The sequence below is a fragment of the Hemiscyllium ocellatum genome, chromosome 10 (assembly GCF_020745735.1).
Source record: "Hemiscyllium ocellatum isolate sHemOce1 chromosome 10, sHemOce1.pat.X.cur, whole genome shotgun sequence".
In the NCBI taxonomy this organism is placed as follows: Eukaryota; Metazoa; Chordata; class Chondrichthyes; order Orectolobiformes; family Hemiscylliidae; genus Hemiscyllium; species Hemiscyllium ocellatum.
The window spans coordinates 17709443-17736875 of record NC_083410.1 but is presented as its reverse complement, the minus strand read 5'-3'; the positions used below and the strand labels follow the sequence as shown (position 1 = coordinate 17736875).

The 27433-nt window shown below is 39.7% G+C and overlaps 1 protein-coding gene across 3 annotated transcripts in view; it reads left to right on the top strand.

Moving 5' to 3' along the window:
• Positions 1-20898, top strand: part of sdccag8 (SHH signaling and ciliogenesis regulator sdccag8) — a 369171-nt gene extending 348273 nt beyond the window's left edge. The window contains exons 17-19 of one of the 3 annotated variants that reach the window (XM_060830821.1): positions 7719-7863; positions 16229-16296; positions 20703-20761. In XM_060830821.1, the coding sequence (XP_060686804.1) occupies positions 7719-7863; positions 16229-16243 (160 nt within the window). In that variant the 3' untranslated portion in view covers positions 16244-16296; positions 20703-20761. Of the gene's footprint in view, positions 1-7718; positions 7864-16228; positions 16297-20702 lie in introns of all 3 variants that reach the window. The other 2 variants (XM_060830820.1, XM_060830822.1) reach the window with 2 other exon arrangements.
• Positions 20899-27433: the final 6535 nt, after the last annotated feature.

Genomic DNA, 27433 nt, shown 5'->3' with positions numbered 1-27433 from the left:
TTTTTTTTCCATCCTATTTCAAAATTTACAACAATTCTAGGAAGTTACAGCACCAAAAGCATGCCCATTATTCTCTTTTTGTAAAAAAGCATGTGGTAATTGACATAAACATGATTGCAGATATTTGTGGCTTTTGGATTTTAAAAAATGATTGAAAGATCTTTTATGAAAGAAATCTCAAGTGTCAAAGGCTTTTTTTTATCCTCATGCATGATTGCCATGCACTTTTAAAGATATGTTTTAAACCTATAATTGTTCAGTTGCAATTTGCTTAATGCTAAATTCTAAACATAATTAAATTGGAAATGTATAACTGATTAACCCTCTGTGACCAGTGTTAACTACATTAAGGTGTGTACACACATGGCATTGTCTCCTTTGGTTTGCAAAACGAGTTGATTAGTTTTATTAATTTTGTTTGAAATAGGTTTTGTTGATCCTGGACTAAGAAGTGTTTATAATGAGCTGCTAATTTCAGTGCTGCTGTGAACACAATAAATGTCAGAGCACAAGTTTTACTGATAGATTCTTTACCTCTTTCTTCCACTCCTTTACCTTTATGGAGTGTATTGCAAACATTTTGCTATTGGAAATTTGGGAAAGAGAAATTATTTTTGCCTCAGCAGAACAGACTTTTCTGGTTGCTTAGCACCAATTCCGTTTTGATTTATTTTTCAGAACACATGGTTATTTTTAGTTTCCTTGCCACTTTCACATTGGGGTGTGGTGGGAGCGGGAAGCATTAAGGAGAAACAAAATTAACAGAAACAACAGACTTTGTTTTACAACTGACTAATTTTACAGTGAAAGGGTATAACTAATTTTTGAAAAACTAGATTACTAATTTATGTTAATTATTGTATTTACTTTTTCTCACACCAGGTTTCACCCATAGCTCCCTGATATTAATGGCTTCTTGTAGAATGACTGGGTTGGGGGTTTATAGAGGGAGGCATTTAAGATACCTCTCTGGCTAAAGTGTCATTATTTCTTGGTAATTAGGGCCCCTTTGCTGCCTCAGCTAGTTTAAAATGTAAATAGCTGAGGATCCAGGTTTAATCTTGGCTGTGTCTTAAGTTAGCTGGTCCCCTTGTTCAAGAAGGGGAGCAGGGACAGCCCTAGTAACTATAGGCCAGTAAGTCTCACTTTTGTTGTGGGCAAAGTCTTAGAGAGAATTGTAAGGGATAGGATTTATGAACATCTGGATAAGAATAATGTGATCAAGGATAGTCAGCATGGTTTTATGAAGGGCAAGTCATGCCTCACAAACCTTATTGGTAGGCTGCTGCAAAAATTATGGAGGTATGGCATTGAGGGTGCATTAGAGGTTTGGATTAGGAATTGGCTGGCTGGAAGGAGACAGAGGGTAGTAGTTGATGGTAAAGGTTCATCTTGGAGTGCAGTTACTAGCGGTGTTCCACAAGGATCTGTTTTGGGACCATTGCTGTTTCTCATTTTTATAAATGACCTGGAGGAGGGGCTAGAAGGTTGGGTGTGCAAGTTTGCAGATGATACGAAATTGGTGGAGTTGTGGACAGCGAAGAAGGATGTGACAGGTTATAGCGGGATATAGATAAGTTGCAGAGCTGGGCAGAAAGGTGGCAAATGGAGTTTAATGTAGCCAAGTGTGAAGTCATTCACTTTGGTAGGCGTAACAAGAAGATGGATTACTGGGCTAATGGTAGGCTACTTGGTAGTGTGGACGAGCAGAGGGATCTTGGTGTCCCATGTACACAGATCTCTGAAAGTTGCCACCCAGGTAAATTGTGCTGTGAAGAAGGCATATGGCGTACTGGGCTTTGGTAGAGGAATTGAGTTCCGGAGTTCTGAGGTCATGTTGCAGTTGTATAAGACTCTGGTGCGGCCTCATCTGGAGTATTGTGTGCAGTTTTGGTCACCATACTATAGGAAGGATGTGGAGGCATTGGAACAGGTGCAGAGGAGGTTTACCAGGATGTTGCCTGGCATGGTAGGAAGATCATATGAGGAAAGGCTGAGGCAATTGGGGCTGCTCTCATTGGAGAAAAGAAGGTTTAGGGGAGATTTGATAGAGGTGTACAGGATGATTAGGGGTTTAGATAGGGTTGACAGTGAGAACCTTTTTCCGTGTATGGAGTCAGCTGTTACTAGGGGACACAGCTTTAAATTAAGGGGAGGTTGGTATAGGACAGATGTTAGGGGTAGATTCTTTACTCAGCGAGTTGTGAGTTCATGGAATGCCCTGCCAGTATCAGTGGTGGACTCTCCCTCTTTATGGTCATTCAAGCGGGCATTGGATAAGCATATGGTGGTTATTGGGCTAGTGTAGGTTAGGTAGGCTTCGGTCGGCGCAACATCGAGGGCCGAAGGGCCTGTACTGCGCTGTATTTTTCTATGTTCTATGTTCTATGAGCTGATTGTGTTGCTGTGGTGGTTAAAAACTGTACAACTGGTTTCAGGGAAGGAAACTTGCCAATGTTCCCACTCCTATAGCTAATCCATTGAATAAATACTAGACACATACAGGATGTCAATCAAATATTATTCCTGAATGGAATTCTACTCTCAGCACCCACATCTGTATTAGAATTCTGTTTAAATGGAAATGGTTTTCTTAAATTGAAATTAACTCTTTAAATATTTTCACTTATACGGCAAGGCTAATGTAGGAAGCATCTTAAGGTGCTTGAGAATCTGGACTTGCTAAATAGTGACAAAAAGTTTAAAAGACAGAGAAGTTATTTGAATCATTTTAAAACATTGGTTCAGCCTCAAGTAGAGCATTGTATCCAATTCTCAGTGTCACCCTTTAGAAAGCACATGAAAGAATTAGAGAGGGTGCAGAGCAGATTAATGGGACTGATTCTAGGGATGAGGAATTTCTGTCACATGGGGCTGTGCTTTTTGGAAGATATGATAGAATGCTCAAAGTCATGAGGGATCTTGATGAGTAGTTAAGGAGAAAATATTCTAATTGGTGGAAAAGACAATGATTAGAGGGCACCTGTTTAAAACAAAAGGGCCTAAAGATGAAACAAAAAGAGAAGTTGGTAAAAAAAAGCTCAGCAAGTCTGACAGCATATGTAGAGAGAAAGCAGAGTTAATGATTTGCGTTCAGTGACCTTTCTTCAGAACCTAAAGGTGCGATGAAGATAAACGTTCACTGCAGTGAATGTTTAGGAGCTGGATTGTATGTGTGACAGAGACAGGTTCAACTAAGACATTCTAAAATGAGTTGTATATTTAGCGGAGAAAGATATTGCTGGGTTACAAAGTAGGATGTGGGACTAGTTATATTCAGCTTTATATTTGTTCGTGGGATGTGGGCATTGCTGGCTGACCAAAATTTAACGCCTGTCCCTCGTTGCCGTTGAGCTAAGGTACTTTTGTAGTGAGCTAAACATAATGGACTTACTGATCTCCTTCTATGATTGGGAACGGTAACCAATTGCAGTATCAAAGAGGAGGATTTTAAAAGATAAGACAGAAATGCAGAAATAGCTTGGTCAGATGGGGAATCTTATGGGGCAGGAATTTTCAGATGGCAGTTTCCCACCTCACTGACGAAAGTGTCAGCGAGGAATACTCCCCCATCACAGTACCTCCACTGTGGGTTGTAAATAGGACTTTCTTCGCTCGCTCAGGTAGAAGGCTTGCCTCAGTGTGCTACCGACCAATCTGATTGTAGTCCCAACAATACCAGTGGCAGCAGTGACCAGGACTGGGATTACAGCAAGTCTCCAGAATTTAAGTCCAAGTGCAGGTAGATGTAGGGGTCTCAATCTTAGTAAGAAATAAATTGTTGAGTTTCTTACATTTGTTGAAAATGGGGACAGAAGGAGCAGAGGTGGAGGGCTTAAGATGGTGGCTAATAGTAAAAAAAAGGAGACTGGAGTTACCTTTGGCTCTAGAATGATTTTGAGAGTATTGGGTGATTTTGACTGTTAACAGGAAGACCTGAAAGATGTGGTCCTGCCAGATTTAGTACTGAATGTTAAGCCAGTTGTGTAACCCAGGTACACACAAATCAGTGCCTTTGATTCAAGGAGGTGAACATACAGTTATGTCAGAGAAAATTAAGCATACTAAAATATTTTGCAAGAGACAAAAGTGAGGAAATGATGGATCGGATGCATATCTTGTGATGGATGGAGAGATGATTATCTAGGATATTATTGCTGGACTGTCAACCCAGATACCCAAATAATGTCTGGGGATGAGTTTGAATCCTATCACAGCAGTTGATGAGATTTGAATTCAGTAAAAACATGTGACATTAGGAGTCTACTGATGACCATGAATCCATTGACGATTGTCGGAAAAATCCATTTGGTTCATTAATGTTCTTTAGGGAAGGAAGCTGCCATCCTTACCTGGTCTGGCCTACATGTGACTTCAGACCGACAGCAATGTAGTTGACTATTAACAGCCCTCGGGGCAATTAAGGATGGGTAATAAATGTTGCCTAGCCAGCAACGCCTTAATCCCATGAGTGAATAAAGGAAAATAACAGAATGAGGGTCATGGACTAACTAATTGGAAAAAGTGTTCCTGTAAGTTACTTGAAGGCTTATTTTTCAAGGATTGCTACAAAGGGAAGTGTTTTGGAAGTGGATAGGGAGACCTAGGTGGTGAAGAACACAGGATGGAGAGGGCCCATTTTGTGATAGTAACCATGGAACAGGACAATCTCAATTCTGTCCTGAGCCCGTGTCCCTAAATGTACAAACAGTGTCGGTTTAGACTGTAATCTGGGGTATGAATATTAGCCAATATCTCATCCCTTAAGACTGCCATTGTGTCACTGCCACGATCTCAGTTGGTACCAACTAAGGAGTTAAAATTGAGACCATTCTCATCAGTGCAAATTCACTTTCTAAGTTCTCTTGAGCCTTCAGGTGTTGAATGGCCTCTTCCTGTTTCTATCTTTCTAATCATTGCCATTTTAAGTTGAATGCACAATATATATCTTATGAATCTCATCTTGTAGGCATGATACATTGGTTGCTTTAGCAAGGAATTTAAGTCTCTGAGAGTGGCCGTTGAAGATTGTCAGCAAAGTGGTCTACTGGTTCCAGTCATGCCAGCTCACATTTTAAAAAAATTCTTTGAATGTGACAAGAACATTTTGAGAATAGGTGTATAGTAGCCTCCTGTGATTAGTTCATTAAATAAATAATAGACTCAAAGAATTACTTGCATTTTTTAATAGTCAAAAAGAAACACATGCAGATAGTAGAACTCAGCCAGCTGAGTCCTGATAAATGTGTAAGTAATTTGCCAAGGAATGTTATGCTTTAATTAGGATTTCTTACAGATTGCTTGTGCAAAATAACCAATTTATACTGAAATCCATCTAATGATGCTTTCTGCAAGTGAAGCTAAATTAAACAGCACAAAACACCAGTTTTCTAACATATTCGTGTCTTCATGTGAAACTGGAAAATGGATTGACGATAATTAGAGTTGAACAGTGAAAGCACGAATAAGGAAGCAAAACATTATTCCTGCATGAAATTCAACTTTTTCCGGCTATATCTGGGTTAGAATTCTTTCAAAAGGAATAAATAGCAAGTGATTTTGGTAAATTAGAATTGCAAGTTTATGTAGGCAGTTGTTTAGTGGATGACAACTGAGCTACTCATGAAAATTATGGTCTTCCTTCATTCTTGGAATCAGCCACACATTGTAGGATGAGTCCAGGAATAATAGGGTCCATTAGGTGTGTCGCTTTAATATTTTTGGTTTTTGAAACATGGCATTCTCGTGTGGTCATCTCATCCATCATGGCACCAAGAAGAATGCGAGTTCCAGAAAAGGGGAAAAAAAATTGGAAGCCAGACCATTTGATCATAGAATCCCTGCAGGCCCAACAAGTCCACACTGACTGTCAAAAGAGTGTTCCACCTAAACTCATTTCCCTACCCTATTACTCATATATTCATCCCTGTCTAATGCACCTAACCTACACATCCCTGAATGCTATGAACAATTTAGCATGGCTAATTCACCTAGCCTGCACATCTTTGGAATGTGGGAGGAAACCAGAGCACCCAGAGGGGACCCATACAAACACAGGGAGAATGTCCAAACTCATCACAGTCACCTGAGGCTGGAATTGAACTTGGGTCCCTGGTGCTGTGAGGCAGCAGTGCTAACTACTAAACCACCATGATACTCAAATTCAACTTCCAGCAAGCTGATAAGATACAGAACATCAAAAGTCACAGGAGCAATGCATTGAAGCTACCCATTTATCTCAGTCACCATAACAGAAAATGTCATAATAGTATTATCCATGTTCAGAATCAACTTGAGTTAGTATCCTAAATGATCCTGTTATTACATATGCATAAAGCATTGCAAACCACTATATTGACTGAGCCAAATATGTTTGCAGATTATATGACAAAGGTTCTCTGCACCTAATATGGAGAAACTTCACCAACAAAGAACATAATCCAGAGGCAGCAGTTTGCAGATTTTACCTTCCTGTGTCAGTTTTACCATAAACACAGGACCTAAATGTGGGTTACACACCTCCTGAAAGGATGACTTGAGTTTTAATCTGAAGCTAATAAATGTAGAAAGGTGGACTTAATAGAATTAAAATGGCAAAAAAAGTATATTAATTAACTAATGAGTTAGCCTGAAATATAACCATGGTCAAAGAATATTTAAGGGAATGCACAAGAGGTACCTGGCCAATTTAACTTGATCTTGAACTCATTTAAGATAAAAACTATTATAGTATTATTTACTATGATGGTAGCTGTATCATCTGGTTTCCTTTGAGAGAGTTTGAACCTGGAACATTGATGTTTGTGTTTGGCGGGTGCTGATTGTCATTGAACAGCTACAATCAAATTAGTTTGTCAGTAAAATTAGCACAAATTTTAGCTTTAAAAAATGCTTAGTAATAAATGAAAAATGGTGCAGAATTGAACACTCTTGAATTTGAAGTCCATAAGGAGGACACTCTGATTTTTAGGGAATGTGGGTCAAGCCTGAGCCTTTAGAGATGGTAGCTATTTCTGAAAGGAAATCAAAGAATATAGTCAAAGTCTTTAACTACAAACATTCCTATTCCATGTGCTTTGTAGCTATTAGCTAGACATCTCCATATTGATATTTTTAAGCCAAACTGAAGAGCTCTCTGTACTAACCCTGTTCAAAGCCTCTTTGATCATTGACTCTACAGACTCAGTTTATAGCTCCAAAGAGTGGCATATCTGGCTCAAATGCACAGTGTAAGGATTCTTGCAGATCTGAGCACCACTTTTGTCAGGGCTGCACGTGCCTATGGCTGTGGTACACTCTAACCGGTTCTGCTGAATTTATGCAGTCGCTATCTATTTCTCCCTCTCTTTCGAATAGATACTGTCATGTACAGCATTTTGTTCAAGGAACATGGACAGCAGTGTCCTTGTGGAGGCATCTGAAATCTAGTTAGGTTGCAGCCCTGTAAGGATTACAGACCACTGTTGACTGTTTTGATTGAAGGGTGAACTAATGCCATGTTATATTGGACTGACCATAGGAACAGGATTAGCTAGATATCACTGATATCAAAGAGTTCTATTCTGCCTGATGTCAAAACTCCTCATGCTTTGTTCTACTTGAGATGGTTGAATTCATTTGGTAAAAATATCAAAATTACTTTAAATAAAGACCAGCAGACATTATACTGGAGCAGAGAATTTATCCTGAAGTGTCATCTGTCGTTTATGTCTTTGCAGACTGCAACAGTTGGATCAGCACAGTCAGGCCAGTGCACAGCAGGTGATGGAACTACTGCAAAGGCAGAATGAGCTGTTAAAGGAGAGACAAGTCCTGTTGGAAAAGGTGCAGTGCCTGAAATCATCAGGAAATGTCACAGGCAAAGTAGGATTCGTCTGTTATCTATACCACATTAATCTGAAATTACTTGATTTAAGATATTGCAGTCAGTGACCATTTCTGCATATTAGTTGTATGTTGACAGCAGCCTCATGTAACTTAATTGTATAGTGAAATCCATGCAAATGTGACTACTCCAACATACCTTATTGAAGACAGAAATATCACAAAGTGATGCCTGGCTATTGACAGGGAGCTCAGATAGGGAAGGGATTGGGAGGATGTCCATTGAGAGGGAAGATGGCAGTGTATTAAAAACAGAAAGTGCTGGAGAAACTCAACAAGTCGGGCACCATCTGTGAAGAATGAAACAGAGTTAATGTTTTGAGTCAAATATGACTTTGCAGCACAAAATTTAAACATTGCTTAAAGGAAACTAGGGCTTGAAACTTTTGCCATATGCTCAACAGAATAGGATGCACAAAATAGATCTGAATAAAGAGACACCAAACTATATAGAATGAGAAAAGGGTGCTGTTTGGTTGGACCATAGTTGGCATGGTCGAACAGTTAACCATCAATCTTAATCTACACTCAAATACTTTGAAACAGAACTTCAGATGAACACCCCTTACTTGATAAATATGTGGAAAAGTCAGAAAATTGATTCTTAACTAATATCTATTGAAAGTGTACATTTGCTGGTCATTATACATGTTGGGATTCATACAATCCCATACTCTACAAGATGAATCTTATTGGAAATCTTGTGAATAGGCCCAAGCCAACTCTGCATTGTATGAGCTTAACAATGAGCAATGTTCCCTCTAACTTTACTTGCTGCTGTACAGATGTCCAAAATCCATGCTTAGCAACAGCCTTTGGAAATGGAAGCCATCTGTCAGCATGCCAATTGACATGCATGAATCTTCTCTAATTAAATATATGGAAGATACATTGATAAAAGCATCATTTATTGTATATCACAAAAGCTCATGAAAGGGCCTAAGTTCACCAATATTAGCTGTGCCAGTCTACTTCAAATTACCCTCAGAGGGGCAAGGTGTCTCTAAAATCAGAACAACACATGTTGCTAGCTGTCTCACACTGCTACTATGCTGTAAATCCATGAGTGGATTTCTCCGGTAACACAATGCTGCCATCAAACCAAAAAGATATATTGTTTGTTACCCAAATGATTAAAGTGCTATGAGTGTTAGTGTCAATGTGATTCCAGCTTATGTAGGCTGTGCCTTCCATCATGTCCCATTGACCATTTGCAACTGGTCCCATGCAACTTGTTCTCCAATAGCCCTGTGCTAGAAGCCTGAGAAGAGTAAATCCATTGTTAGATCTGTGTGTGGAAATCATTTGTTAAGAGTCAGACAAGGAGCTGTTGTAAGACCATCAACTGAGCCTGCAAGATGATACACTTGCACATGCTAGAAGCTACATACATAAATACTCAAGCAAAAGGAATTTGTACAGACATACATTGCACCTTTTTCAAAAGGATCACGGAGACAGTCAATCTGTGCTGCTTTCCTGTGGAATTGCCTGACCAATCATAATCTATCTACCTGGTCTGAGAATGAAGATTGACTGTTCTTGTCACAGTTCTATGCCAATGATGGTGCAACCAATCAGCACCTTCTTCTCATTTCTGCATTAAATGGTGTTTCTCTTTCTTAAGTCTGTTTTGTATGTCCTGGTTCTGAAGAGGGCAAAATTAAAACCTTATCTTCAAAACTCCATTTAATAATGATGTGACATCTTTGGAACTCAATAGGGCTGAAAAATGATGGCTTTTATGCTGTTGACAAAGTGGAGGGGAGAGGAGCAAGTGAAACACATGGTGAGGGTGCCCAGAGCAAAAGGCAAGAGATTGCTAATGATAGTAGAGGAGATATACAGATTCCAAATGCATGCTAATGGTCATGGGGAATAGTTTGTTGAGGCAAACCCATGCAAACTAGAGAAGGGAGAGAGATCGTGGGTGGCACAGTGGCACAGTGGTTAGCACTGCTGCCTCACAGCGCCTGAGACCCGGGTTCTATTCCCGACTCAGGCGACTGACTGTGTGGAGTTTGCACGTTCTCCCCGTGTCTGTGTGGGTTTCCTCCGGGTGCTCCGGTTTCCTCCCACAGTCCAAAGATGTGCGGGTCAGGTGAATTGGCCATGCTAAATTGCCTGTAGTGTTAGGTAAGGGGTAAATGTAGGGGTATGGGTGGGTTGCGCTTCGGCGGGTCGGTGTGGACTTGTTGGGCCGAAGGGCCTGTTTCCACACTGTAAGTAATCTAATCTAATCTAGATTGTAGTCAAAATAGAGAACACCACTCATGTTCTGAAGTCGATGAACTCAATGTTAGGTCCTGAAGGCTGTAAAGTGCCTAAGTGGAAAATAAAGTGCTGTTCCTCTTGCTTTTGTTGTGTTTCGCAAGAATACTGCAGGAGGCTTAAGGCAGAAATGAGAGAAAGATGGTATATTGAATTAGCAAGTTGCTGGAAGATCAGAGTCATTCTTACTGAAAAAGCAGAGGTGTTCTGTAAGGTGCGCACCAATAGATTGGTGAACCAATGGTGCATTTGGTGTCATTAATATAGAGGAAACTGCATTGTGAGCAGTAAATACAGTGAACCAGATTGAAAGCAGCCTAAATAAGCTGCTTCATTCGGAAGACCTTGGATAGTGAGAATAGATGGGATCAAAGGGCAATTGTTACACTTTCTGCAGTTTCATGGGAGGGTGCCATGGACAGATAAGGAAGCATTAGGAGGAGTAGATAGGAGTATCAGAGAGAGAACAGTCCCTGTAGAATGTTGGTAATAAAAGAAAGAACTGCAGATGCTGGAAATCTGCAGCTGGAAGAACACCCCAGGTTTGGTGATGGAAATGACAGAGATGATCCCTCGAATGCAGAGGTAGGTCGAGTGGAAAGTGAAGATCGGGAGAAGCCTAAAGTTGTTCTGGGAGAGGGGGAAGGGTTGACAGCAGAAGTTGAGGAAATGGGTTGCTTTCAGCTGAGGGCACTGCCAACCATGATCAGGTTGAGCTTTTGGCTGAAAAGAAAAAAAAAGAGAACCAGTTGGAGGCACCTTTGGAAGGTGGCATCATTGGAACAAATATGACTGTGATGGTGTCCTCACAGGATGTGGGTTATGTGGGATTGTAGTCAAGATCACTGTCAGAGTTGGTGGGTTTAGACTGAATATATGGTAGATATCTGTTTTCATATCTGGTGATAGGCTAAGTCAACAAACTCAAGGGAAGAGTCAAAGATGGGCTGGGGAAGTTGAGAGATGGATGGAAATCAGAAGCAAAATGGGTTAATTTTTCCAATTCCAGTTGAGGGAGGTAGCAGTACCAATAATATCATGATTGCACTGGAGAAAGTGGATTGTACCCTGAATGGGAGTAGAACAAGGAGTGTTCCCCATACCACACAAAGAGACTGGCATCTCTGGGACACATTTGGGTCCCTATAATGATATTATACCTTTGACAGAGAAAGTGTGATGAGTTAAATGTGAAGTTGTTCAAAGCAAGATTAAGCTCAGAGAGTTGAAGGAGGTTACCAGTTGATGGGAACTGTTCAGGCCTCCTTTAGGAGGAAGTGGAGAGCCTTCATACCATCATGGTGAGAGATGGACACGAAAAGGGATTGCATGTTCTTGATGAAGAGGAGGCAGTTGGAGTCAGGAAACTGGAAATTGTACTTCAGATGTCAAGCAGGAAACAAATCACAAATATAAGTGGGAAGAGACTGGGTATGGGGAGAAAAAGATAAAGTCAATATAGGTAGAAATAAGTTTAATGGGACATTTCCACACATGCTGCCAAACTTGCTGAGTTTCTCCAGAACTTTGTTTACATTTCAGGTCTCTAGCATGCACAGTATATTGCTTTAGCTGAGAAGTTAGCTTCTCTTGTCCCACAAACAGGGCTGTCTGGTGTTTACATCTTTCCCTGAAGCTGTCCTGGCATCCCAAAACCTGGGATAAATAAATGTCAATTTGGTTTCCTTGCAATTGGTTGACCCCTTGCCTCATCTCATTAACCTGGGTGTAGGCCAACAAGGGTCAGATAAGAGACTTTTATCTCACCTGAGACTAACCTTTCTGTTTTGGGGGCTTAAAACAACTTCAGTGTTGTATTATAGTTGCATGGAAACTTGTCAGTTTCAGGTTTTATAGCTGACTGACTCCAGAAATCGTACTGTGCTGAGTATTGCGATTAGTAACTGAATGAATCTCTTAGAATGCACTCAAATGGTGTGACTAAACACTCTTCATTCCCTTTCTCCAACTCTCGATTTGAAGCCATTGTTAAGATTCAGACTCATCCAGATACTTTCTGTCATCCCTGGGATAATTTTCATAATCATGATTCCACCAGTAAATCTGACATCAGTAACCTGTAATAACAAAACACATGGTGAACAATGAATTCCTTCACTGTTGAGATATGTAGGGAATATATGTAGGTTGGCAGGGTTATGTTCTTCAACTCTGACTGACAACTAGCATTTAGAGAAGATCATATATTCAGAGGCAAAGTTACAGTGACTTATTTTGGTGTAATACTAAAATCAAACACTAAATGGGTCCTGTTCTAATAAGGCATTTATTTCTGAAAGTTTGGTTTCAATGTGCAATTTTAGTCCTAATTGCTAACTGCAATAATTTGGATTTGCCTGAAAGTGCTAAAACAGATCCCCTGCAAATTTACTACTCAAACGATCGTTAAAAGTAATTTCCATGAATCAGTATATTTCTGCTCCACTCATCCAGTTCTACTGAATTAGAGTGTTCTGGTTGATTCACAGTGACATAGTGCAGGATAGTTTAGGAACTGAGAGAGGGCCATTCAGATCCATGGGATTGGTATGGGAAGTCCTCATGGGGGTAGGAGGAGAGATGTTCTTTATCTACAGCAGGGAAGGCATTTACCTCACTGTTCTGTCTGTCTATTCTCTATAGCTTTGTCCTGTTCTGCCTGGTTTTGTTGCCTCGTGCTGCAGACCAAAGGGAAACTCATCAAGACACAAGAATCCTTTCTCTTAGTGACTACAATAGTGTCAAGCAGGGTTTCGTAGCACCACACATGCTAATTTGATTTGAATTGAATTGAATTAGGTTTATTGCCACGTGTAGATTAGATTAGATTCCCTACAGTGTGGAAACAGGCCATTTGGCCCAACAAGTCCACACCGACCCTCCGAAAAGTAACCCACCCAGACCCATTCCCCTACCCTGTATTTACCCCTGATTAACGTACCTAACACTACGGGCAATTCAGCATGAGCAATTCACCTGACCTGCACATCTTTGGACTGTGGAAGGAAATTGGAGCACTCAGAGGAAACACATGCAGACACGGGGAGAATGTGCAAACTCCACACAGGCAGTCACCCAAGGTGAGGATCGAACCCAGGTCCCTGGCGCAGTGAGGCAGCAGTGCTAACCACTGAGCCACCGTGCCCCCCCCCCCCCCCAAACTATTCAGGAGACATTGAAATGTGGACAATGTTGCCACACAAGATGCCATCTTAGGAGCAAAATACCTAGGTACAAATCTTAGGTACGGGAATAGATTAGGTACAAAAAGAGAGAAATGAAGAAAAAAGCTAAAGATGCTACATTACAGTTCTTCAGAATATAAATTAGGAAGATAAAGAAATAAAGTTAAAAGATAAATGTTTTAGTCCTTCTATAACCTGCAGCTTCGCCATGCTGTAGACGTCCCATACCTGGTCTCTCTCTCTCTCACTCCTCACACTGCTGAGCTTGAGATCTGTGACAGTCTCCACTCCACTCCAGCTCAACAATTGCTGGCTGATTCACTCCTCTCAGGACTACTGACTGCTGACCATCCTGCTCTGTGCAGGCCCACTCACTGCTGACCATCCTGCTCTGTGCAGGCCCACTCACTGCTGACCTTCCCGCTCTGTGCAGGCCCACTGACTGCTGACCTTCCCACTCTGTGCAGGCCCACTGACCGCTGACCTTCCCCCTGTGCAGGCCCACTACTTTAGAAGGGTGGAAATCTCATTAAACTTATAGAGGCCTGCATAGAGTAAACATGGACATGTTTCCACCAGTAGAAGAGACTCTGACCTGAAGAAAAGGCCTCAGAGAGAAGGGACAACCATTTAGAGCTGAGATAAGGAGAAACTTCTTCAGCCAGAGTGTGGGTAATCTATGGAATTCATTGCCGTAGAGGACTGTAGAAGCCACGTCATTGAGTGTCTTTAAGACAGCGATAGATAGGTTCTTGATTGGTGAGGGAATCAAAGGTTATAGAGAGAAGGCAGGAGAATGAACTTGAGAGACATATCAGCCATGATCAAATGATGGAGCAGACTCAATGGGCTGAATGGCCTAATTCTGCTCCTATATCTTATGGTCTTTATTTGAATGAGATTGACTGCTCGTTTATTACCCTAATAGTTCTTTAGCTACTGGACAAAATAGAAATATTCTAAAAATAAAAATTAATAATGTGTCAATATTGGTCAAAGCTGACAATCAAAGTGAGTGTTAAAAGCATGCAGTGTTGATTTCCAGAACCTATGTTTTTTTTCATCTCTGTAGTATAAAGCAACACTGTCACTGTGTGTCATTTTCACCCCTCCCAATAGAGCAGCAGTACAGATAATGCTTGCCATTTGGAGTCCTTGTTGAGTAATTTGCATAAGGAAGGGTCAATCACTTACTTTGAAGTGTGCACATTTACTCCCTTTCGCAGAAGCAGACTGCTTCCAGCTCCCATAGAAAGATGAATTTTTGCCAGATACTGAACTGAGATTGTGACAAATTTCTACCAGAATACAAAATTACAGATTCCTAAGATCCAAAAGAGGACAGACCCTGAACGGACACATCTCTTTTTTGTTGGGAGTGCTTTGTCTAGGGGAATCCTCAGTTTAACAGTAAGACGATGCAATTATGATCCCAGTCTCCGGCTCCTTGATGTAGCCGCATAAATACACTGCAGGACAAGGCATGTGGCAGCAGTAACTAGCCATCTGCCTTCAGGTTAACTAAGTTTCTTCTCCATTTAGTTAAAGGTATAGTATGACTTGCCTTGAACTCTTCACCCATTGCAGTCCCCAGTTTAATGTTATCACTGCATGCATCACTATATAACTAAGCTTAAGAAGGGTCTAACTTTGGAGCAAAGGAGTAAGCTAATTTTCTGTGAATATTGACCCCAATCATTTCATTACTTAAAAGCAATACTTCTGAGCTTGAGACTGTGCAAGCATTTTTCACCAACATTCACCACTTGTATGAATTCCAGTGCTTAATAGTTTGGATATAGAGCAATGTTTAATACAGGTAAAACAACTTTCCTTCAACAGTATTGAAAGCTTCTGGGTTAACACCAGTTTGTCATTCTAGAAGTAGTTTAACAATCTGGATTTAAATATGTCAAGCATAGGACTGTGCTTAAAAACTTTCACATAGCAGAAATTGAGATATCACAGTTGTATTTGGTTTGAAGTAAATTTACTTATAAGCTATTACTGTGAAGATGTGTCCTTTCAACTATATCCCTCAAATCCTTGTTAATCCATAATAGATCAATATTTTAAAGGAACAGGAATGTACTCACTATATGTAGATATTGTGATTGCAAATAGCAGATTTAGTTTCAGAGAGGGACAATCAGTGTTTTTTTTTAATGATATTTAATGCCAGTGCAAATGAGGGGCTCTGATTAGACCAGCAGATTCTGAGAGGTAAAGCCAGATTCTTATGTCTGCCTGGCTGATGAAGTACCAAGCAAATATTATATCTGCACTTTAATTTTAGAGTATGTTTATCATCTTCCTACTTGACATTTTGATAGCTGAACATTTGAGAGGTTGTATAGAGTGCCATTTTATCTCTCAGTAGTAAATGTACAGACTATTTCATTTGAAATCATTTAATTAAAATTATCGTATACTTAAATTGTTACGTGTTTAATCCAAGTTTTTTAAAAAAAAGTAGATTGTACTTGGATAAAAGGTACTTTGAGATTTTTATACAAGATGATACATTTGAGACTGAACTATGAGGGTCAGAGTGTGAGTTTGTGTTTCTGTTACCAAGATATTAATGACATAGGTTAAGTGCAGAGGGCCAGGGATCCTATTGAGGTAGGTTTCTGGTCAAAGATTTTATTAAAGTATTGCTAATGTGACCAAACATTTAAAAGCTATTAGGTTTTGAACTCAAAACCAGGTAATAGAAAAATAAATGGCAGGTTATTTGTCATGCTGCGAGATTAACTCTGTCTGTACTGTCCTCTTAAAATTAGATATGAACTGAATGCTGGTAGTGTCATCTGTTTTACAGAACATGATCTGAATGACTTTTCTTTCTTTCCTTCATTTATTTCTCTTTCTCATCTGTTCAAAAGGAATCCAAACTTTGAAAGAAACCAGGAATACACAACCAGTCAGTCAACATTCACACAGAAAGATACAGGTTAATGTTCTTTTTTATTTCATGCTTCTCTTCATTCACTTACATTTAATGCAAACATTTTAAGAAGTTCTTTTTCTGTAAAAATTTGCTCTTGCAGACAACTATTTTTTGTCCAACTACGTATGACAGAAGTGTTGAAAGATTATATGAAGACTTTTTCCCAGAATATTTTCCACTGTTTGCAAGTTATCTTAAACTTGGCATCTGAATCATCTTTAATATCCCTTCCTTCATGTGGACACGAGTGCTTGCTTCCAATCACTGGATTCCTGATGACCTGCGGCTTGATATCCCCTAGTGAGATTGCATCAAAGTTGTCAATCAGAAGTGCAACTGCCAAAAATCATCCCATTTTCCACCCCATGTTTATTATCTATTCAGAGTAAACTTCTGTCTATTTTAGGATCCTTTGAGGGACAGTTATTTTCAGTGAGTCAGCCAGGAGGAAGAAACTAAGATATGGGTCAGGAGAACTAGTTTGTGACATTGACATACAAGGTGGTGTTCCTGTGTACACCAAGCCTACAAAGACTCTACAAGGGTGTTTCCGTGTGTAATCTGGCAATTTAAGACCCATCATATCAGCCCAACAGAAGGTCATGATCCAGAAAGGGGAAGTGTATGGTAGCAATTGTCTAGGATTAAGGTTGCATTTTATATGATTGCACTCATGAGTATCTTTGGATTCTCTACTTGCTTCTTAAAAGAGAAATTGTTGTGACCAATGTCAAAGGTGGTACTGTCTCAGTTTCCCAAGGCTGCTGCTATAAGTCTTCAGTCAGTGATCTTACGGTCTTCATCTGCTCTTGAAAAAGCTGAAAACTGATTTTAAAAATGGACAACTATAGAGTCAACAGAAGACTTAGCAGCCTTAAGAAGTCAAAAAGTTATAAACAAAAACAAATGTCAACACTCTGTGCTGAGGGACAGTTCACCTTTCTGATCACATTTAGTCAGAGAATAGAGAAAGATCAAGAAAGTAGTCACATTTTTGTCAGTGAGATGGTTTTGAGCAGAACAGGATCCATTGTTTGATTTGATTTGAGCAGAACAGTTAGTGCTAAGTGGAAGGAAGTCAACAGGAACAATTTTGGGGTGATGTATGGTGTAAACATTCCTATCTGAGGAGGAAAGCTGCATGTTCACAAATTATTGAGTTAGCTTATATAGTGATAATTATCACCAGGCAGACTTAGTTTTGGACCTTGACACAATCCAGATGCTGGACAACAATGCTTTTTTCTGATTTCTCAGATTAAGTCACCTCATTCCACTGCAAATTCTGTCAACTCTACTCCAGTGTGTTCCGCATACCAAAGGTAACACAACTGCAGTCTTTTTATCCTCATGCTAAAACTACCATCTTTTGTCATCATAGGTTTAACTGAGAAAAACAAGGCATAAGGAATGTCAAAGCCAATATAATAAAGTAATATAAGATTTGAAGATAGTAAATTGAATGTGTGGCCCATAATATGTTAGAAGGCATGGGCCCTGTTGATGTCCTGGACAAGCACATGTACAAGAATGGCTCCTAGCTGCAGAAAATGGAGCTCCAGGTTTCAGAGCTCAAGCAACTGCTGGAGTCACATCAATAAGGCTGAGAGTTATATGGTTAGTACAATCAGAGAGATGATCCCATTTCAACATAAAGGCCTAGAGGCAGAAAAGGAATAGGTCACTGCCAGGCAATTCAAGAGAAACAAGCAGTGGTACAAGGGTCCTCAGAGGGCCCACTTACAAGTTATCTTTGCCTTTTTGAGGATTCTGGTCCCTCAAGAGAATGCAGTTATGGCCAGGTTTGTGGCACCACAAATGGCTTGGTTGTACAAGAAGCAAGTAAGAAAGGAAAAGCAATAATAATTTCAGGGACCTGGCTCCATGTTGATATGTTGCTTCCCTGGTGCCAGGTCAAGGATGTCACAGGACAGCTGCAAGAAGTTCTTCTGAGCAAGAGCAAACAGCCAGAAGTTGTGGTGTAGATTGGTACCATTGTGGTACCAATGACCTGGGTAGGAAGGGAGATGTGGTCCTGAAATCAGAATTTATGGACCTTGGTAGAAAATTGGCAGGACCTCAAATTGAGTCATTTCTGGATTACCCCTAATGCCAAGTGCAAGTGAGTACTGAAATAGAAGGATAAGGCAGATACTACTGAGTTAGCTTATATAGTGATAATTATCACTAGGCAGACTTAGTTTTGGACCTTGACACCTTTGGACCTCCTGGATGATGGAGGAGGGAGGGCTTTAGTTTTCCAGGACACTGGCTAGCTCCAGGGAAAATGGAAGAAGCCAGATAGGTTGCATCTTCCTTGTGGGTGGTTTGGTAGTGAAGTGTGGTGGAGGTAGGTTTAGGATAAAGGAAGGCAAATAGCCCTAAGTCATATTGCTTGTTGTAGACCCACTGTCTGCATTGCTTCACTGGACCAAATTATCGCCTTCTGTACCATAATTCTGATTCATCTTCAAAATGTTTTTCAAAACCATATATTTGATGTTTTTAATAGTCTCCTCAAACTGAAAATGTGAAGTGCCTCAACTTGTTTTTCTACATCAAGACGCTATGTAAATGTAACTTGTACTACTTCTCACCTATTCATATATTAGAAAATAGTATATAGATGTAAAATAGCATATAGTTGCCCCTTAAAGCATCGAGCTGGTAATACCTTGCTAACAATATCTTCTGTGACTGTAGCCACAGAATCAATTGTGTTGATTAATGAAAAGGAATTAAATTGCTACTTCTCTAACAATTACAATTTTTAGGTATATTTGGAATTACATTTTAGAATTGACAAAGTCTAATCATGTCCACTCAATATTCAACGACATTATCATTGCTTGATTCCCAGTAACATCATCTTGCAGGTTACAATTAACTAGGAACAGGACCAGCTATATAAATATTGTGGGTACAAAAGCAATTCAGACACTGAGAATTATGAAGTGAGTAACTCACCTTCTGCAAAACAAATGATGACTGTGATGGAATGTATTCTGTTTGCCTGGATTAGTATGGCTCCAATATCAGTGTTCCAGGACAAAGTTGCCCACTTAATCAGCGTCCCTGTCCATCATCTTAAACATTCACACTCTGCACAATAACACAGTGGCAGCATTGTGTATTGTATATGAGGTGCATGGCAATAACATACCAAGGTTCGTTTGATAGCATCTTAACAAATGCTGGAACTCCCCTCTTTTACAGATCCTAACACTAAGAGTAGTCACATCAGATAGACTTCAGTGATTCAAGGTGGCAGTTCACCGCCACATTCTTGGGCAACTAAGAAATGGACAACAAATATTGGATATGGATCAGGCTAGCAAATCTAACAAAAGAATAACAAAAGTTGTAAAACTATGTTCTTAATGCTTCTTTAACAAATAGTTGTGTTACTGACTGCAATCTCAGAGTCCATCACATTTTTTAATATCCATCTCAAGAGTGCTGCAATGGTAATTGCAAAATATTAAATCTTGTAGCCAAGTGGAAAAAAAAGGGGAAAAAAATCATTGTTAATAGAATGGTAGCGGGAGAAAAAAAGTCTTTGCTGTTTTTGTACAGTTTCACCTCATCTGTCTGATGTTACATCTGAAGTGCTCACTACATATGATCAAAAGCAGGAATCATGAAATTAACTGCATGACTCTCACAGTCATCTGGGATCCATAGAATCATTGGGTGTTTCATTTTAATTTGTACATGCCTGCAGCTCCAATACTTTTCTAACTGCTAGTTAAACCACCTTGCATGGCTCCCCAGTCTCACAAATAATTTTGCTGCTTTACTTATTTTTATCAAACTATCCGTGGAATGTTTTAGCTCATTTTTAATTTATAGCATATCCTGGAAAATAATACTTTACCAAAATGTATTACTAGATTGTTTTCTTAAAAACATGGCCCAGCACAGTTTCATGAAGTAAATGAAATGTTACTGTTTCTTCATGTTGTATACCCTATGAAGCAGAGTCCACTTCCTGTTTTGCACAGCTGAATAGTGTGATGCAAACTAAACTGGTCACAGTAAACAAAAGCTGATATTAAACTGGTTTCTTCTTTCCTAGAAACAGGAAGTTCAACAAAATGTACCTGAAAGCAACTTTGAAGACAAGTGACTTAACTAATGAAATTAATTTTAAAGTGCAAAGATTACTTATGTGCTCTATATTAATTCAAATAATGATGAAAATCAGGACCATGACAATTTGATTTTCAGAAGGCATCATGCAAGAGACAAAATGTGAGGTTTTCATGAAGCACTTGTTTGCTGGACCAGCAATTCTAACCACTAGTGAAATTCTAAGAATCTAACAGATGTGGGAAATGATGCAGAAATAAAGGCCTATTTGCTGAAAACCAGACCTTAAAATATCCCTTTTCTGTCTGCCTTTTCAGCCTCCTGTTACATCTAAGACCAGAGGACCAACAAATGATCAACTGGATGTCAGTCTGCAAAATTTTTCAAAATTACATTTTAACTGATTAGTTTTGTACGTATTTTTGATATTACATGAATAAATACAGGTATACTGTGAATTATTATTACTGGTCAAAACTGATCATTTTGTACAGGTGTACCACCACCATGGTAAGGGGTAAAGACTAATAGGTTACAACCTTATTACATTGATTTTCATGTACAAACAAATGTCTGATTACTTGACTTCAGTTTCAGATCAATAAATATGTTCTCAATCTTGGTCAGACTCAACTAGTGGTTCTTCAAATTATAAAAGGTTTTACTTGACTATTATAATGTGAAACAGAAACAACAATCCATAGTCTGAAGGGTGTAGATTTTGCTGAGTGTATAACAGCAAAAATGAGTAAAAACACTCATCACAAAACTGGCAGCAGAACCCTTTTAAATAGATTTACCCGTTGTGTAACAATTAGATGTCAGTCTTCTTCAGTATTTGATTCGGTGCTGAAAAGATGTTTGTATAAAACAATACTTGTGTACATTGTTTACAACTGTCATAATTGAAACTGTGCTGAATGAAATTTGTGATACTATTGATTCAAAATGCATACATTGAAATGTCTTTTCCTAAAGCCTTAGAAATATGTGAATATGAAGCCCTATTCTTTTGTATAACCTGATGTAAAACATTGTACTCTGATCTGGAATATTTTAGCCCTTTGTATTTTGCCTTTCCAGATGGAATGTGTGTTTTTGAAGAACACATGATCAAGAGTCATTTTTTAAAAGAAAGTTTGTCAATCCTGTTTCTTCCTTTTACATGCAGGCATTCTCCAAATTATCTCAATTCAGCTGGGTAAGTATGGAAGCTCTCATTCTGTAAAAATAATGAAATTATTTTCATGATCTTGTTGAATGAAAATTTTACAGATGCATTTATCACCTTGTTCTTCCTTATACGATCATAATGTTAACTCAGATTTTAATTTTTCAAAATTGTTTCGAAAGAGGAATTATGCCGAATGTAGTGACAAATTTGACACCTGACTTCAGAGACCTAGACCAGATTAAGCTATAATATTACTTGAGTAATATAGAATTAAACTACAAAAGCAATTGGAGAAACACAGAGTATTTAGAATCTGAAAGGCATGCTCAACAAACCCTCCAGAATGATTTGTTTAAAAACATTGCAGGTGAAGAAAATGTAGTGAGTGTGGCTTATAAATATTCAAAAGCATTCAACAAGGTGGTGAATGGAATTAAGGGGCATGTAGTTACATGGATGGGTTGATGTTTAAAGGTCAGAAAAAAAATTGTAGGGCTAAAAGGAAGCTTCTTGGGCTGTAAAAAATAGGTAAGTGAATGGCCATGTATCTTAACAGAGGCCCTAAAGGTGTATAGAAAGTGCAGAGGCTACGAAAGAAAGCAATTCAGAGAGCATGACGAAATGCTGGCCAGCAAGATTAGGGTGACATTCTACAAGTATATCAAGGAGTAAGTATTTGGAGGGAAAGAGTAGGGTCCATTAAGGACTAAGGAGGAAATCTAGTGCATGGAACCAAAGGAGTATTTAATGAGTACTTCACATCTGTTTTTACTTGGGGGCAGGATGCATGTACAGAATTTGAGAAGGTGGTCTGGAGGTTCTTGAGCAGATTGATATAAGAAGCAAGTGGATCTTGGAGATATTGGCAGGTTTAAAAGTGGACAAATGTCCAGCTGATTTGCAGGCAAGGCTGCTGTGGGAGATGAGGGACGAAATAACAGGGACCCTGACCAAAAGTCCTAAATTGTCTCAGGAGAGGTGGCAGAGGATTGCCAGGGAACTAATATGGCTCCACTATACAAGAAAGATGGTAGAGATAGACCAGGAAACAACAAACAAGTGAGTCCCACAAGAGAACTATTGGAGAAAATACTGAAGCAAAAAATTAATCTCCAGAGACAAGATTTGATCAGATAGTCGGCAGATAGTCTGATCAGGATCCTGCCTAACAAATCTGATTATAATTTGAGGTGGTGATAAAAGGCAGTTTGTGGGTAGAACCCCATGTGCAGTGGCATACCACAGGGGTCAGTGCTGTGAACCTTATTGTCTGTTATTCATAAATGATGTGGATGAGAATGTGTGGCTGGAGAATGATATGTTTTTGCATGATAAAGACTGGGTGGGTGACAGTGAAGAGGAAGGTTTTAGGTTAGACGACAATAAAAACAGACGGGCAGATTATTGGCAGATGGAATTTAACTCTGAAAAATGTGAGGTGAATGGGGGATACTAGGAAACTCAGAAAAATAGAGGGGTCATTAGGTTATTATCCACAGACCCCTGAAGGAGAGAGGACTGATTAATAAGATAGTTAAGAAGGCATATGAGATGTTTGCCTTTATCAGTCAAGGCATAGACTATAAAGCAGGGAGATTATGTTGGAGCTGTGTTCAACTTTGTTAGGCCACAACTGGAGTACTGTGTGCATTTCCAGTCACCACACTGTAAGAAGAATGTAATTGCACTGGAGAATGTGCAGAGGAGATTCACCAGGATGTTGCCTGGAATGAAGCAGTTTAATTACGAAGAGGAACTGGGTAAGCTTGGATTGTTTTCTCTGGTGCAGAGAAGGCTGAGGGGGGAGCCTGATACAGATGTATAAGATTATGAGGGGAATGGACAGGCTGGATAGAAAATAGCTGTTTCCTTGTTTGAAGGGCAAAGCCAGGAGGTTTAGAGGAGTTTTGAGGAAAAATCTTTTCACAATACGTTTGGACATACAGACCCAACAGACCAAACAGCATCTTCTGTACTCGAATCATAAAATCTCTACAGTACAGATAGAAGCCATTCGGCCACTGAGCCTATACCGACCCACTGAAGAGCATCCCACGCAGACCCTCTTCCCAACCCGATCCCTGTAACCCTGCATTCCCCATGGCTAATCCACATAACCTAGACATCAATGACTGTGCATAATTTAGCATGGCCAATCCACCTAACCTGCACATCTTTGGACTGTGGGAGGAAATGGCAGGCACCCAATGAAAACACACGCAGTTGCCCAACACCAGACTCCCAGTGCTGTGAAGCAGCAGTGCCAACCATTATGTCACTATGGCACCCCACTGAATGATTTTATGATTCTTCTACAATTCTATACAGATATCCAATCTGCACTTGACTTTCCTAATGTAGAGGAGACTGCTTTATGAACACAAATACAGGCTACTATGTTACCTTTAAATGTGTTTACAGATAATTGAGTATACACTACTTAAGGTAGATAATCTCAACTGTAAAGAGTTGAATTTAAGGAGTTTTTGCTGCTCTCATAACTAATCAATGATTAAAATTGTAAATAGATTCAAGTGATAAAAATATATGCTTACTACATACTGACTGCTTCTCAGGATCTTTCCAGACAACTAAATGGTGCTGGCAGATTTGAAGTTAGAAAATTACCAGTTTTCCCTTAGTTTTAAACTCTGAACTTTGAAGTTTGTTTTGGATTTGCTAATTTACTGTGTGGTTATTTTTTTCTAAATATGTTTTTAACAATGAATTGAAACAGTTTATATTTCCATCTGGATAATTCAAGAAAACATTCCTTCTAATTACTGAACAATAACGGTGCAAACACCATCAACCTTCATGAGCAAAGCTAATGAAGTATTGTTCTCCTACCACTAGAGGCCCCTACTATATACACTATACAGTAGAATGAAAGAAAAGACTGACAACTCATCCATGCATCATTATCTTCAGACCAAGCATTCCCATTTCTTACCTATGTGATTCTCAGTAGTATCAAAACAGTTCAGGTCCTGTCCTATTTGATGCCATATCTGCTCCATCACAATTGCCCACTCCAACTTCCACCTAATCTCCCACAGTCCACCTGCTACTGAAATTGCATCCATACTTTAATACCACAGGTATTTGACTACTTCCCAACTACTCTCCTTCCTTCCACCCTCCATACATTTAATCACACCCAAAATTCACTCTTCTGACCTTATCTGAACTCTTCATTAAGTTCTATTCATCCACTAATTTTATGCTACTGTTGTAGTTGGCTCTTCCTCTGGCTCAATTTTATAATTCTCATCTTGTTTTCAAATGCCTCCAAGCTTCTCCTCTCTTACCCCAAGAGAACTCTGCACTTCTCTATCCTTGGCCTGTCAGACATACCTTCCTGTTTTTGTCTCAGCAGTAGTGTTTGTGTCTTCAGTTACTTAAGCCTTCAACGTTGGAATTGCCTACTCAAATTTCTCTCTCTCCACCTTTCCATCCTTCTTAAAACAGCTAAAACTAAACTTTTAACTCATTGTTTGATCACCACACTCAGATCTGCTTTTGGAAATTATTTATTAAATAATCCAAAGTGAACGAAGAGATACACTGGATGCCAATTTAAGACCATCACAATGTGATGCATTTATGCATACCAGGAGCTTTACTTAACGCACAGGATCCTGTTTTATGTAAACAAAGGAATCCTTACAAACTCTGCACCTTTAAGGGCAAAAAGAGGACATGAGATAGCTTTGGCGAATAGAATTAAGGAGAATCCAAAGGTTTTTACAAATACATTATGCACAAAAGGGTAACTAGGCAGAGAATAGGGCCCCTCAAAGATCAGCAAGGAGGCCTTTGTGTGGAGCTGCAGAAAATGGGAGAGATACTAAATGATTATTTTGCATCGGTATTTACTGTGGAAAGGGATATGGACTGTAGTGAAATAGATGGTGACATCTTGCAAAATGTGCAGATTACAGAGGAGGAAGTGCTGGATGTCTTAAAACAGGTAAAGGTGGAAAAATCCCTAGGACCTGATCAGGTGTACCCGAGAACTCTGTGGGAAGCTAAAGAAGTAATTGCTGGGCCTCTTGCCGAGATATTTGTAACAACAATAGTCACAGGTGAGGTGCTGGAAGACTGGAGGTTAGCAAATATGATGCCATTGTTTAAAAAGGGCGGTAAAGACAAGCCAGGGAACTATAGACTGGTGAGCCTGACCTCGGTGGTGGGCAAGTTACTGGAGGGAATCCTGAGGGACAGGATGTACATGTATTTAGAAAGGCAAGGACTGATTAAGGGATAGTCAACATGGTTTTGTGTGTGGGAAATCATATCTCACAAACTTGATTGAGTTTTTTGAAGAAGTAACAAAGAGGATTGATGAGGACAGACCGGTAGATGTGATCTATATGGATTTCAGTAAGGTGTTCACAAGGTTCCCCATGGGAGACTGATTAGCAAGGTTAGATCTCATGGAATACAGGGAGAACTAGCCATTTGGATACAGAACTGGCTCAAAGGTAGAAGACAGAGGGTGGTGGTGGTGGAAGGTTGTTTTTCAGACTGGAGGCCTGTGACCAGTAGAGTGCCACAAGGATCGGTGCTGGGTCCTCTACTTTTTGTCATTTACATAAATTATTTGGATTTGAGCATAAGAGGTACAGTTAGTAAGTTTGCAGATTAACCAAAATTGGAGGTGTAGTGGACAGCAAAGAGGATTACAATTCAGATAAATGCAAGGTGCTACATTTTGGAAAAGCAAATCTTAGCAGGACTTATAAACTTAATGGTAAGGTCGTAGGGAGTGTTGCTGAAAAAAAGAGACCTTGGAGTGCAGGTTCATAGCTCCTTGAAAGTGGAGTCGCAGGTAGATAGGATAGTGAAGGTGTTTGGTATGCTTTCGTTTACTGGTCAAAGAATTGAGTACAGGAGTTGGGAGGTCATGTTGCGGCTGTACAGGACATTGGTTAGGCCACTGTTGAAATATTGCGTGCAATTCTGGTCTCCTTCCTATCGGAAAGATGTTGTGAAATTTGAAAAAGTTCAGAAAAGATTTGCAAGGATGTTGCCACGGTTGGAGGATTTGAGCTATAGGGAGAGGCTGAACAGGTTGGGACTGTTTTTCCTGGAGCATCAGAGGCTGAGGGGTGACTTTACAAAGGGTTACAAAATATAGGCAAAGTCTTTTCCCTGGGGTTGGGGAGTCCAGAACTAGAGGGAATACGTTTAGGGTGAGAGGGGAAAGATATAAAAGAGACCTAAGCGACAGCCTTTTCACACAGAGGGTGATACGTGTATGGAATGAGCTGCCAGAGGACGTGGTGGAGGCTGGTACAATTGCGACATTTAAGAGGCATTTGGAGGGGTATATGAATAGGAAGGGTTTGGAGGGATATGGGCCGGGTGCTGGCAGGTAGGACTAGATTGTTGGCATGGATGGGTTGGACCGAAGGGTCTGTTTCCATGCTGTACATCTCTATGACTCTGTGACCTTTCCTATTGGGAAAAAGGAGACCGAGTGACTACAATCTCTGCTGTATTCCCATGACAGTACCGTGATCAATATAGGCCAAATGTAGGAACAATAGATTCAGGGAACCCTAGATGTCTAGGACAATTCAGAACCGGATAGAGAAGAGAAAGGCTTTATTGGAAATGCAAAGACAGCAATTCAGCTGCAGCCCTAGAGGAATACAGAAAGTGCAGGACGGAAATTAAGAAAGCAATTAGAAGAGCAAAAAGGGGCATGAAAAAGGGCTTGCGAACAGGATTAAGGAGAATCTTAAGATATTTTATAAATACATTGAATGGAGGTTAACCAGAGAAAGAGGAGGGCCCATTAGGGTTCAAGGGGGCAATCTGTGTGTGAAGCCACAGGGTATTTGAAGGGTGTTGAATGAATGCTTC